This window comes from Gymnoscopelus microlampas, assembly GCF_963454915.1.
Source record: "Gymnoscopelus microlampas genome assembly, chromosome: 7".
In the NCBI taxonomy this organism is placed as follows: domain Eukaryota; kingdom Metazoa; phylum Chordata; class Actinopteri; order Myctophiformes; family Myctophidae; genus Gymnoscopelus; species Gymnoscopelus microlampas.
Window position 1 is genome coordinate 41,700,196 of NC_139944.1, and position 14,686 is coordinate 41,714,881.

The window sequence follows — 14,686 nt, forward strand, 5'->3', positions numbered from 1 at the left end:
ATACGTGCGGACAGTATATATTATATTTCTAGGTAACTGGGACAGGTGAATACACAGTGGTTGATGAGTTACATTACAAATGTAAAAGATTTTGAGAAATTAATGATTTCTGACAAGCTAGTGGTTCACAAAAAAAGTGAAAGTATATTACCAGTGAACACAACATGCTTGGTATATGTACACAGTGAAAGTAGAGAACATAAATGAGCCCAATGAGTCCAACTCAAGCCCATTTTATAAAAACTAAAAAGTTCAGTGTGTCATTGTACCGTCAGGAATAGACAGGCTTGCAGCCCTTTAATACAGACACCCAGGTACTATTAGAAAGACTGTAAAGTCTGTTATGAAACATAAAATGCATGCTGTGATGATGATGTGTGGTGTGTATGTGTTCCAGAGAGACCAGGGCCATTACTATGGGTATGTGTATTTTCGTCAAGTGAGAGACAAGACTCTGAAAAGAGGATACTTCCAAAAGGTTGGTATGATGAAATATAGTTATACTTGTAATTTACAAACCGCCTTAAGCGTTCAATATTATTATGAATAATAATACTCTGTTGAACACTGAAACAATTAACTAGATTGGTTCCATCTCTCCTCTCTCTCTTTCTCTCTCTTAGTCTCTGGTGTTGATAAGTCGGTTGCCCTATGTGACGTTCTTCCACTGTCTGTTGAAGATCATGGCTCCAGAATACTTTGAGAAGCTGGAACCCTGTCTAGAGGCTGGTCAGTGTGTGTGTGTGTGTGTGTGTGTGTAGAAGCCAGTCTGTCCGTCTCTCTCATCTCCTCCTGCCTTTGTTCTACCTGTATGTCTGTCTTCCCTTCTGTCTCTTTTCCTGTCTGTCTCTCTAATACATGTATTTGAAATGTATTGGTATTTGGTTGTTTATCTTGGTGTGGTTTTTGATTGACAGCCTGTAACGACATTGACCGTTGGCCAACGCCCCATCCTGGTCGTGTCCTAACCCTTCCCATAATGGGCATAGTTATCAAGGTAAGACTCATGCTCTCTCTCTCATGCACTCTCACTCTCTATTATCTAAGATAAACAGCTGGTTGATGTCATGTGTTGGGTTTTGTATTTGCAGATTCGAACCCCTACCTGTTACGACAAACCAGGAACGTCACAACTAGTCCAGTCGTCACAGGTGATTACAACACACATGCATGCATATGCGCGCGCACACACACACACACACACACACACACACACACACACACACACACACACACACACACACACACACTCATTTGAAATATTTACTTATGGCCACATAAATAAATATTTCAAACACACACACCAGTTATTGTAGAAGTTATTCAATGACCTCTCCTCTTCCAGACTGATAGCTTGGTGTCTATCGTCCTTCCTACCATCCATGAGGTTGACCTGTTCAGGTGAGAACTGTTTATTTAATACAAATCTCCAATATGATGTTTTTTAATTCATGCTGGCCAGGCTGCTGGACCCTGATATTTCTCACAAGAGGTGTTGGTTCACACAACACAAGAGAAGGTTTTTAATGCATCCTGCATTGACATTCTCAGTCACCTGGGGAAGAGCTGTTCTTATTTTTTTCCCTTACACCTTACAATAAATGCACAAGCATCACAGTCATCTAAAGTGCAGTTTCGACCACAGTTTCCATCCCTATTTACAGATTACTTTCCCATACATCAAAATGCAGAAGTTACTTTAGTCACTGTTCCTTTTGAAACTATAGCAAGTCTTTGTGAATGAAGCTCCTGCTGCCATCCATGCCCCAATAGTGAACACTTTTAGTTACTTACCGGTACTCTGGCCATCTTGTTTTTTTTCCCCTAGTAGTATTGGTAGCTATAGGTTGCTAATAGTAGTGTCAGTTTACAATGTAAGCATTTAGCAGATGCTCTTATCCAGTAACAGTGGAAGTAGCACTATTAGTATTATAATTAATACCATGAGTAATGGATGTAGCACTAACGGTAGTATAGCACTATTATTATTATTATTATTAGTATTAGTAGTAGTAAAAATACAGTTGGTGGTGTAGTAGTAGTAGTAGTAATGGTATCTGTTGTGTTAAACACAGCTCAATGGATCCATTATAACTTTAGTTTGCTACCCTCTGCAGTCTGACTGTGGTACTGCAGTGCTTCTGTTTACAGCCTGTTGAGGTTGTGGCTGCCATGACAACCGAATCTCTCTTTGGATTCTAGCACAGTAAAACAACACCAGACATATAACATTTGTGGATAATTAAGTAAATATTGTCTCCGTTCTTAAATTCCATTCTATTCTGCTGTGTTTTGTCAGTACTGGAATTTTCATTTTCATAAAGGTTACTGACTGAGACATACGTGCTGTCATGTTCTGTGTGTGTCCAGATGTTTCTGTCCAGTCTTTTTCCATATCCAGATGTTGTGGGAGCTCGTGTTGCTAGGGGAGGCACTTGTCGTCATGGCGCCATCACCGGCAGAGTCCTCAGATACTGTGCTGGCATTGGTCAGGTGAGCAGGAGGGGGTGTGGTCAGAACCAGACACACAGAGTTAATCCAGGTTGCACCAGAGACATGATGTGCTCAGAGCCACTTGAGGAAAGGTGCAAACCTTCATCAGATAAAAGCAATTGTGAAGAAGCAACACAATTCAGGTACAGAGATAAAGACAGTTAGTCTAGGTTGTACCTGATACATATAGACAGTTTGTCTAGATGTATCATGTACAACCTGGACTGATTTAGTCCAGGTTGTACCTGATACATATAGACAGAGTTAGTCCAGGTTGTACCTGATACATATAGACAGAGTTAGTCCAGGTTGTACCTGATACATATAGACAGAGTTAGTCCAGGTTGTACCTGATGCATATAGACAGAGTTAGTCCAGGTTGTACCTGATACATATAGACAGAGTTAGTCCAGGTTGTACCTGATGCATATATACAGAGTTAGTCCAGGTTGCACCAGAGACATATAGACAGTTAGTCCAGGTTGTATCTGATACATATAGACAGAGTTAGTCCAGGTTGTACCAGAGACAAATAGACAGAGTTAGTCCAGGTTGGTACATTATATGTAGTAATACTGTGTGTGTGTGTGTGTGTGTGTGTGTGTGTGTGTGTAGCTGCATCTCTCCTCTGAGATACTGTAGTGATTTCAGACCGTACTTCACCATCCATGATAGTGAGTTTAAAGAATATACAACCAGAACGCAGGCACCGTAAGTAACATACACCTTACAACCAGATTATAAATGTCTATTCCACTGAAAATCATGTATTTTATTGAACAATAAATATACGTGTATGTTTTTTTAACTTTCTTTTCTTGCTCATTCTCTCCCTCTCTTATTCTCTCCTTTTCTCTTTCTGTCTGTTAGTCCATCTGTTATTCTAGGAGTGACCAATCCGTTCTTTGCTAAAACCCTCCAGCATTGGCCACACATCATACGCATTGGAGACATGACGCACTCGGGTAGATATTTATTATCAGTACTAGTACAGTAGTTTTATTATTTGTAGTAGTACAGCAGTAATTATTAAATATTAGCAGCAGTAGTAATATTTGTAATATTGTAATTAGTTAATAGTTGGAGTTTAACTATTTTCTGTCTTCCATCTGTCTGTCTGTCACTGTCTGTAACTATTTTCTGTCTTCCATCTGTCTGTCTGTCTCCCTAACTGTCTAACTGTATCTACCTGTCTGTCTGTTAGGAGAGATGACCAAGCAGACGAAAGTAAAGAAACTTAAAAACTTGAAGACTCTCGACTCCAAACCAGGTATCACTCTACTGCTGGTTTTCTGTCTGTCTCTCTTTCCTTCCTGTTTGCTCTAATGTGTCTTTTAGCCTGTACCAAATACTGACCCCACAGTTTTGTGTGTGTGTGTGTTACTCTAGGTGTGTACACAGCGTACAAGCCCTTCGTGAACAAGGATGAGGATATTATCAAACAGCTTCAGAAGGTACAATCTAACTCTAACACTCACACACATACAGTCTTCCTTCTATTGTTAGAATTAGCCATGCTATAACTGGATGGATATAGGAAGTAAGGCACCACCGAAAATGGGGCCCAAGGTACCGTAATCGGCTTAACTCGACTCTACTCGCCTTTTTTGGTTTGCCATTGGGCAAACGTATTACCTAGTACCTGGTAAATGTTTTGGTATCACCTCTGTTGAGGTGGTTATATTTGATACATTATTGATCATTGTAATATTTTTTAAATTGTATTTATTAATGAGTATTGATGTTCTCTTTCTCAGGGTATGCAGCAGAAGAGGCCCTCAGCAGCACAGAATGCAATTCTCAGACGTTACTTCCTGGAACTGACTCAGAGCTTCATCATCCCACTGGTAACAGCCATTGAAAAATCTCACTCAGAATTCCCAGAACTCCACTTACTACTCTGCATCAGTGAAGCACACAGAAGCCAAAAACTGATACCCCTTTCACACAAATTTACCTACTTTTTCTTTGTGTCCAAAATGTTGTTTTTGAACTGATTCATTCATCAGCAATGATCGAATGGGATCATTTTAGGATAAGTCTATAGGGTTCAGTTGAGAAGCACTGATTGCAATATGATTTAAATCCTTCTAAGAACTAACAGAATACAAACATTTGTGTAACTTGGGAATGTGGTCAATTTAATATAGTGGCCTACAGTCGATTAAGTATAGGGTTTTAAGTGGTTAAAATGAATACAAGTCCCCCAGGTTGGACAGAGTCAAAGATAACATAGTGCCATAATGCCATCTTGTGGTGGGGAAAAAGCCACTGACCGTTCAACCTCAGCCAAATGAGCCAATAGCTACAGAGAGTGGTCGATCTGAATGGACCAGAGTTGTATCAGTCAAACATTCGGGACCACCGGGATTTTAAATAAATGCATGGTGACACTTCAGGTTTCAATTGGGGCTACCAGGTTTGTAACAAATGAGTACTACAACATATCGATATATCTACTTTACCAGGCAGCGCTAGCTCGCTATGTTAACCACTGGGATGATACTATAAACAAAGACGTCTATCATTATTTATTGTTCTTGCCGCTTCGCTCTCTGCTTGCTCTGACCATAGCAGCAAATGGTCGTTTTGTAGCTCTTGTTGCTGCAGTTGAAGCCAGCTCAACTTGGATTGTAGATTTTGTACCCGCTACGAACGTCGGGCATCGCTTTGTTTGTATGCTTCATGTCGCTGGTTTCCGTAGCAAATGAATGGTAGCCTGTACCTTTGCAGCTGGGTGGGATGGGTTAAATCTAAAGGACAAATTCAGGATTCATGTAAATGTACTTGGCAATACAGATGAGAAAGCCGACCTCTTCACACTTCCCTGATCTTTCCCTGTAAATGTTTTTCCCCACTTTTCGTGCCTGATTTGTCTCCACTGAATTGCCACCCTGGTGTTAAATGACACCATTTCACACCTGGCAAATGCCCCCCTTTCTCCATGACAAGGCTTGGACTTTCCACTGACTTGAAGTACCAATGCAGGCCGTCTTATCTGTGTGTGTGTGTGTGTTTGTTTGTGTGTGTGTGTGTGTGTGTGTGTGTGTAGGAGCGGTATGTAGCCAGTCTGATGCCCCTCCAGAAGAGTATATGTCCATGGAAGAGTCCTCCTCAAATCAGAGCCTTCAGACAGGAAGACTTCATGAAAACTCTAGAGAAAGCTGGACCGCAACTCACATCTAGACTGAAGGGAGACTGGATAGGACTGTACAGGTACGCACGCACACACACACACACACACACACACACACACACACACACACATACACATACACACACATACATACATACATACATACATACACACATACATACATACATACATACACACACACACACACACACAATGGGGAAAGTATGTACAGTTGGAGGGGGTACAGCATTGTGTTAAACAGAGCTATGTCACATTCCAACGTTATATACATGTTGGCACGGGTATAAAGCTTTTTGAAACAAATAGCAGCAATCTTTCAGGATTTTATTGTCACTTTTGACAATAATAAACAAACGCATTTAAACCTTGAAATACACACAATACACATATGTATTTATTTTACTGCTTTTAATTATGTTCATATAGCAGCACACGTCGTATATAAAATAACAGAGGACACAAGTGGCAGAGCCTTCTCCTGATTGCAAATGGTACCTTCTGTGTCTGGATCCAGTGATAGCTGTCTGTCCGAAGGAATGCTACCACCAATCTGTCCAATCCAATCATCACCACACACACTAGATATGATTGTATGTACACATCATACTAAAAAGATAAACAGAAACGGTGCTATTATTGAAGAGCAAAATGATTGTGGTCTAATGTTTTCTCTCTGTGTGTGTGTGTGTGTGTGTGTGTGTGTGTGCGTGCGCAGGCAGTTCCTGAAGTCTCCTAACTTTGATGGCTGGTTCAGAAACAGACGGAGAGAAATGACTCAAAAATTAGAGGCTTTACACCTGGAGGCCCTCTGTGAAGAGGTGAGGAGAGAGGGATGACAGGACGACAGAGGGATGGAGGAGGAATGAGAGGATGGGGAAGGGATGAGTGGAAGAGAGACAGATGAGGAAGAGATGAGACGAAGTGACATAGATGAAAACGAAGAGAGGGGTGAAGGAGAAAAGGGGAGTAAAGCGAGAAACCGATGGAGAGGAAGAGGGAGGGAGGAAGAGAGTGAGTGGGAGAAGATGGATAGCGAGGGAGGGATGAGAGGAAGAGAAGGTAAAATGAGAGCATTGCAGGGGGAATGGAGGGGAAGAGAGGGGTGAGAAGAAGATGGCTCTGGTCCAGAGCATTGGCAAGTTCTCTCTAATGCTCTACCAGGAAATGTGTATATCCCATATACTGCAAAATGTGATGTCTAAAACTGTAGTAAAAATAAAGAATATAATTACGCTACTCACGGAAAGAAAGGCAGTTTTATGATGCTGAAAGCCTGTTCTCTGTGGTGGGAAGCCTCTCAGAATCCCACCCTGTGTGTGTAAAAGACACATTTTGGCCAGAAAATATGTCCACCAGACGGAGATTCTTTTATTTACCAAGTGCGACACCTACAGACCAGATCTGTAGGTGTCACACTTGAGTAAACCCTAATCCTAAAAGAAACTAAATTTGAGATTAATGTAGTACAACAGAATTGATGAGTTAGAATATATTGTATGCTTGTGTGTGTGCAGGACTTACAACAGAGGGTGCAGAGACATACAGAAGTAGAGACTGTGGACTTGGTGCTGAAACTCAAAGACAAACTGGTCAGTATGAACCTGTCTGTGCATTATACTCAATAGAAACTCAACAGAAACACCAGTAAAACACAACAGAAACCCAATGGAAACACAACAGACACAATAGAATCAATAGAAGACAATAGACTGTATGTTAATACGAGTGTTATTGTGTCTCCAGAGCCAGGCAGAGAGAGAACAGCTCCCGGTGCAACCAGGGACAGTGGCGAAGCTGCAGGCTCACATCGAGACCGTCATTCAGGCTTTACCTGAGGACCTGCAGGGCATCCTGCACAAACCACCCACACCATGACCCCTGAACCCTAGACCCCTTGTAGACCAGCATTCCTTTCATGGGTCTGAATTGACTGTGGTCCCCATTAGGAGATGAAATGTATCTCAACAGGCCTTTTTCCTTTGGCGACCCAATTTGGCTCCACATTTGGTGATACGTCTCCACACTGGACCCAAGGATAACCCAGCGTCCGGCTCTCTTCTCCAGTGTGATGTAGACTCATGCAGAATGCACTGTTGGCTTCTGTCATGTGGATGGAGCCTATCGTCCGGTATTTCAGCTTAACATTAATAACTTTACACCAGGGCTACTGACAGTGGGACAGAATTGTTATCTGTCTTTGTCAATAATAAGCAGGTGACACAGATATGTTATATCTGAAGATCAGTCAATAATTTGAAACCTGATTGATACCATTTTAATCAAGGTGCAAACGGTTTCAAGGGACTATGGACTGTTTAATCACCGTTGTATTTTGTCTTTACTGAGACAGACGGTACAAGAGCTGAGAGGGAAACCGTAAGAGGCATACAGTAAAAAAGGTGAGAGAGAGACTGTGTAGGGAGGGAAGACTGGGATCTTACCCTAGACCAGCAGGGGTCCATGTGTCAACCGCAGAATTTTAGTTGTTTTTGTTTTTAGCCACACAAGTAGACCCCTTGGCTCTGACCCATGACCTTTAACTCTTAGGAAAAAAAAGCTTTTTAAATTAATTTATTTTTTTACTTTGAACTTGACAATAGGGCAGCTCCAGTCCAGCCTAACTCAACCTGGTTTAAATGATTAGGTTTGGCTTTCTTTAAGAAGTGCACTTCACCACACCTGTGCACACACTACAACTACGACGACAACCACCACCAACATTATTTCGGCTATCTCACACGCATGCAACATAAACCTTTTGTTGAATGTCTGGACCAAGAAGTGCTTCATTTTATTAATATACAATAAGTATTGCTTTTTGGACTTATTGAACTCAAACACCGTAAAGCACCAGCTCTACCTAGTAACCTGGCAACATCACCGTTAAAATTAACTTTCATGTATTTTACCCTGTGAGAAGTTTGTGGCTATTCTATTGGCAGATATCCTGCAGCTGTTCTCAGGAGCCAAACAGATCCTGGCATGTGGGTAAGGTGATCTTACTGTATCCTATCACAACTGGCAATAACGGATACGGAAGATGTTGGAAATAATGTCCTGAAATGTTCAGTTAACTTTTGATTTCCAATAACTTGTCTTATTTTATTGTCACAAGACTTACTGCTGATCTACTCTGACAGTAATGTTCAACTATTAATTGACTGCAGTGGTGATATACTCTACTAATGCAGGATCAATGCACAATGAGGGACCTCTACCATGTAACATGGTCACCACTGTATACAGTACACAGTAAAATCCTCAGAGTTAATTTATCCTTTTGTAACTCAGAGAGTGTACAAATGTAACCAAATGATACACTGTCTGTACTGTTCTCTATATAACTCCACTTACACAAGATTACTGGTACTTTTTGAACTCTGAGGGAGACGGGAAATAATGAGCTAACGTGCAAAATGTTAGGATTCTTATATAGAATTTTCTTTTAACAATATTGATAGCTAATCTATACTTCCAGTGTTGTTTTTTCATCCATCTTTAAGTGACAAATGTATTTGACCACAGAAAACATCTTCAAAGTCTCAATCTACTTAATAGTTGATCATTTATTTCAATGCAGTCTATAATCACTGACCTACCCTGTGTTCATGGATTCTGTTAGAAACGGTCTTGGGCTTTGTCAGTATTATATTTATTATTTTGGTCTAGGGCATTTTATTTGAGATTTGGCTATTCCAATATAAGGTAAAATAAGTTCCCATAATTTAAGGCATTTTATCATGACACTGTGGTTCTACAAACGGGATTCATAGAATAAAATAGAACAGGACCTGTGAATGAAAACTGGCTGCTAGATTGTATATCATCTTGATTCAATTGAGGAGTGCCCCCCCCATTGCAAACTCAGTCCATAGGTTAAATCAAATGAAGGAAGGTAACATATTTCTTTCATTACAAAAAGTATTTTATTTATTGTTTTATTTAATACACTGTCATATTTTGGCAACATGCCATCTTCAGGGTAGACTAACTTACAGCTAGTTAGATGTTTAGAATCAAACTGTGTGTAAACCACATTAACCCTGCCCACCCTATTTTGGGAATGTCGGAAGAAGAACAAAAAATCTACAAGATTGAGAGCCTGTAGGCTGGCTACTTGGGGGGGAAACAAATATTGGGTTTGCTTAGGATAAATATACATGCATATACTTGGTCATCCATGTCACAGGAATGGCGACCACCGCTGCAAGTAGCACAGTGTTGGTTGATCCTCCACAGAAAGCAATGCATTATATAATGGGCTAGCTTCATAACATGGCGGTGCCTTAAGCCTGATTTATACTTCGTCGTACTTCGTCTCACATACCGAAAATTGTAGATGTACTATTCTTGCTGAGCGACAGAGTATAAATTAAGCATTACAGAGAACACTACAACAAAATGGCAACATAACCAAAGACTGCAAAGACTTTTCCTCTTCATGCATAGACTGTGGAGCAAGCATGTTTGTCAAAATATGGATTGAGGACCTGAAATGTGTCACAAGCTTAAAGGGGGGTACATGTGGTCACCTGGAAAACCTCATAGAATCTTTAACAATGACCATACCATTGTGCGCCTTGTGTGATGACTGTTGCCTTGAGACAAGAAAGCACAGCAGTATAGCCGGTGTCAAATGACAATAATTATGAACTTCACAGAGTTGAGTGAAATAAAAAAAGAATGAGAAATGTGAACGAACATTACCTCATAAAGACGCACACAGACCAAATTCCCAAACTAGTTTGGACTCCTACAAGTCAGTAATATTACTAAGTACTGACAGCAATAAGTTAATAGTTAAATACAAAAAAGTACATGTCGAAGTGACAATTACATGTACATTAAATGGAAGATTATTTATAGCAAAGGTTTCTGGTGTTTTCACCGTTGGTTTAATTTACTTCAGAGACAACATTTTCCGATCATTTTATGGTTGAAACCATCACATTTCAGATATTTTTCTGATGTCTCATAATTAATTTGGAAACATTTTGGGGGAAATTCTACTGGTTGTAAAACCTGTGACATTCTCTGGTTGTTGAGCAACCATCTTAAGTTTTATATTTGTAAAAATCCTCCTTATTGTAACAGGTTTGAATTTTATATGGAGGGCTATTCTCTTATTCCACTCTACTAACAATGATTTTGTACATAATATTGTGAAATGAAATTGTGGCCCAGATACAATGATGTACTATAATTATTTTACTATGTCAATGGGTGTCGAATTAAACAAGATATGGAAATGACGTCTAGATTTTACTTCTATTCTTTGAACTATACAGAGTCTACAGTGACAGCGTGGAGGGATAATACTGTATACTGCTACTACTATAATTACTATAACTTAAGATACCTATTATTACAGCTACTACTACTGCTATACTATGATCGACAAACAGATTTGGAGAGAGGTCATTGAAGAATTTTACAAAGTAGCATAATTGTCTTGTAGGATGGTTAAACAAGTGGAACATATTTGAAAATCTTTCCCAATATGGGAATGCCAGGGTTAATGAAGACAAACATGACACTATCCACTAACATGACAAAGTCCATTGCATTGATTATTGTATGGACTTCCTCCTTTGTGGAGCAAAGGCTGATTGTTTTATTGCATTTGAACACACTTTGATTTCCTGCAGGGATCATAGTTTACCTCACATGTCATTTATTTGACACCCTAGACTTTCATATTGAGCACAGAACAAAGAATTTAACTAAATATACTGTCGCTCTCTCTTAAACTTTTTGTTCTTATATGGTATACACATGTACATAGTATATTTATATGTTACACATTTTAAATGAATGATGATGATACACAGAGTACAATCATTGTACTGTAATCACTGTGTAATCACCCAAATGCCAAATTTAATTAGAAAAGTGAAGCTCAAAATCAGCAATTTACAATTTGGTCTTCAATTTGATTGATTTGTATGACACTAATAGCAAAAAAGGAAAACCAAACATTTCATATGACACTGATCATACCAAATAAACATTCGATATTACACTGGTTATACAAAATAAACCCATTTCTGCCAAATTACATATACTGTACATTACAGTATGCTATATATACTGTATTCTGTATACTATGCATTACAAGAATTACTGTTATAGTTTTCGATCAGTCTTATCAACCATTCAATCATCTTCATCATTGTGCTATTCCGGAATTACAGAGACCTTCCCTGGTAATATCTTCAGTGGGGAAGTATGAGCAGTGTACATGTATGGAAACAGTTTGTCAGTGAAAGTGTGGGTGAAGGTGTGTATGTGTGTGTTAGTATCAGAATCACAGAATGACAGCTGTCCTCTGCTCCAGTCCAGCTGGACTCTGATCCTCCGGGGTCTCTGCTTCACTGAGAGATCAGTGGTTGGTCCGAGTAAGGACTCTGCTGTGTATAGGCCTTCATATAACTCTATTCGCCAGTATGGACCCCCTCCGTCTCCCTTCCTCGGGTACGACTTTGCTAACACGCCCAGTTCCCACTCTGTATTGTTTCCAACCTCAACGTCCCACCTGTGAATCCCTGAGTTAAACCCCTCAGAACCCAAGACATTTCCGAAGTGGTCAAATCTCTCTGGATTGTCAGGAAGCTGCTGTCTCTCTCCACGTCTACAAGTGGTCAGATCATCAGATAGGATGTATACTGGATGGGCAATGTTGGGGTCCAGAATCACAGGAGTGTAGGTGACAATGTCTTTCATCTTGTCCCAGACGCTGAAGGTCAGATTGCCCAGGTGTTTGGCCATGTCTATCAATGCCCCTGAGACCTGCTGTGGGTCCTGTGGAGTGAGCGGGACTCTTTTCACTGTGGCCTTGTAGTTGTGCAGGAATGCGATGTGTTCAGCTCTCAGCTCCTCGTCCAGGGCTTTGATTGTATGTGAAAGGGTTCCTATATCTTTGTTCAGTTGATCAATCTTATCCTTTATCATCTGACTCTTCTGCTTCTCTTCCTTCCTCAGTGCATTGACCCTGGTCTCCTCTTTCTCTTGAAGAAAGTGATGAATCTTCTGAAACAGTTTATTAATCTGTTGCTCTGTGTGCTGTGCCTGGACCTTAATGTGTTCTCCTGTTTGTTCCCAGTTAGTTTTAACTGTATTAAAGACCACCAGTTTCTCCCGTAAGAGCTTCAGTGATTTCTGAACATCCTCCTTGTGATCCAGTGCAGCTTCATCGATGGGTCTGAATCTGTGGCTGGTGTGGTTTTTAGAAACTCGACACACGACACAGACCGGCTGTTGATCGTCCACACAGAAGAGTTTGAGCTTCTCGGCGTGCAGATTGCAAATATCCTCAGACCCTGTTGAAGCTCTCTCTAAAGCTCTCGGACTTCTCTCCTGTAAGAAGGTCTCACACAGGTTCTTCAGAGCCAGGTTTATGGCCGGTTCCATTGCTGATATTTTCCTACAAACAGGACATTCCTTTATTTTCTTCTCTCCCCACCATTCCTGCAGACAGGCCTTACAGAAGCTGTGGCTACATGTCAGGACAACAGGCTGTTTAAAGACATCACAACACACAGGACAGGAAAACTCCTCTTCTGAAAAAGACACCAAGGAAGCCATTTTGAGTGATGCTATACGTACCACTTGTCAACACAGTAATACAGCCAGTCGGTCCCGGTAACAGCCTCTCCTTTAGAAAGTTACCTGAAGTTCATGTTCACTTTGAATCCTGGTTCTTGTAAATGTCTCATTCAGCTGACAGAGTCGACAGCAGAAGATTAAGTTCCCTAATTCCCTTTTGGTCTGAAGGTGAATCTCTTGCTTTGTGTCTGTGTGTGCACTGTATTGTCAGTGAGGTATAACATTAACCTCTCTGTTTCCTGTTTCTCTCAGATGAATCACCAGGTATGGGGCGGAGCTTTGTTCTCTTTATGGCAATCGGCTGAATAGATTACGGTAGTTATTTTTTAATTCATATCTTTCCCTCGCACTTTCTGCCTTTTTCTCATTCCCTACTAGTGTGTCTCTTTTTCTCTATCTCCTACTTTCTCTCTGTCACTCTATTTCTCAGTTCTTCTGAGAAAAGGACAGTGCCCATTGCATTGATTATTGTATGGACCTTATCCTTTGTAGCACAAAGACAGACTGTTTTATTGCATTTTATCACACTTGGGTTTTGCAGCAGGGGTCATAGTCTACCTCACACCTTGTGGTTTATTTACAAGGTGTAAAGGTACACACCAGTCATTTATTTATGAATTCTGGATGGTCAGTGTTGGGGCCCAGAATCACAGGAGTGTAGGAGACATGTCCTTCATCTTGTACCAGACACAACAGGTAATTTGGCCACATCTATCACAGTGCTGCTGAGGCCAGCTGTGGTTATAGCACTGCACATTGGACTCTTTTTACTGTGAACTTGTAGTCGTGCAGTAATGACATGTGATCAGCTCTCAGTTCCCCCTTTATGGCGCTGATTGTGTGAAAGGGTTGGTGTCTCTTTTCACAGCCCCTCAATCTTCTTCATAATCTGACTCTTCTGCTCATCTTCCTCCATCTGTGCATCCATCCTGGCCTCCTCTTCCTTTTGTTTCTCTTAATTGTATAAAATACCTCAACTTTCCCCTGTAAGAGTTTCTGTGATTACTGAACATCCTCTGTGATCCAGTCCAGTTTTCTTAAAGGGTCTGAATCTGTGTTTGGTGTGTATTTTATGTCGATACACAACACAGACTGGCTGTTGACACACACAGATGAGTTTGAGTTTATTAGCATGCAAATTGCAGAGAACCTCAGACCCTGTTGAAGTTCTCTGAATTCCTGAAACTCTCTAACATTCCTGCTGTATGAAGATCTCACACACGTTCGTCAGAGTCAAGTTTACGTTGGGAATCATTTCTTAAAAACTGGACATTCCTTTATTTTCTTCTCTCTCCACTATTCCTGCAGACAGGCCTTACATAAGCTGATAGAGTTATTCTTGATAATAATAATTTGTATAGTGTCATAACCTGCTTAAATGTCAAATTGAGACTAGACGCGTCGCAATTGGCAATTGCAAAGTGTGGTTGC

The 14,686-nt window shown here is 40.5% G+C and overlaps 2 protein-coding genes across 3 annotated transcripts in view; one reads left to right on the forward strand and one right to left on the reverse strand.

Annotated features, from left to right (window-relative positions):
- The window catches only part of dennd6a (DENN/MADD domain containing 6A), a 252,356-nt gene that overhangs the window by 6,392 nt on the left and 231,278 nt on the right, over positions 1 to 14,686 (forward strand). The window contains exons 5-19 of one of the 2 annotated variants that reach the window (XR_014601198.1): positions 398 to 478; positions 624 to 729; positions 918 to 997; positions 1,092 to 1,151; positions 1,346 to 1,401; positions 2,371 to 2,493; positions 3,109 to 3,204; positions 3,364 to 3,458; positions 3,698 to 3,763; positions 3,883 to 3,947; positions 4,251 to 4,340; positions 5,546 to 5,709; positions 6,366 to 6,468; positions 7,165 to 7,239; positions 7,394 to 8,294. Coding sequence is in view for 1 of the 2 variants with exons in the window: in XM_084063085.1 (XP_083919211.1) it covers positions 398 to 478; positions 624 to 729; positions 918 to 997; positions 1,092 to 1,151; positions 1,346 to 1,401; positions 2,371 to 2,493; positions 3,109 to 3,204; positions 3,364 to 3,458; positions 3,698 to 3,763; positions 3,883 to 3,947; positions 4,251 to 4,340; positions 5,546 to 5,709; positions 6,366 to 6,468; positions 7,165 to 7,239; positions 7,394 to 7,525 (1,392 nt within the window). In the remaining variant the exon portion in view is untranslated. Of the gene's footprint in view, positions 1 to 397; positions 479 to 623; positions 730 to 917; positions 998 to 1,091; positions 1,152 to 1,345; positions 1,402 to 2,370; positions 2,494 to 3,108; positions 3,205 to 3,363; positions 3,459 to 3,697; positions 3,764 to 3,882; positions 3,948 to 4,250; positions 4,341 to 5,545; positions 5,710 to 6,365; positions 6,469 to 7,164; positions 7,240 to 7,393; positions 10,903 to 14,686 lie in introns of those variants that run through there. The other variant, XM_084063085.1, reaches the window with a different exon arrangement.
- Positions 11,670 to 13,447, reverse strand: LOC311049493 (E3 ubiquitin-protein ligase TRIM39-like). Its single transcript, XM_084063094.1, has 2 exons — positions 13,319 to 13,447; positions 11,670 to 13,209 (listed from the first exon to the last, which is right to left on the reverse strand). The coding sequence occupies exon 2, from the start codon at positions 13,058 to 13,060 to the stop codon at positions 11,828 to 11,830; it is 1,233 nt and encodes a 410-aa protein (XP_083919220.1). The 5' UTR covers positions 13,061 to 13,209; positions 13,319 to 13,447; the 3' UTR covers positions 11,670 to 11,827.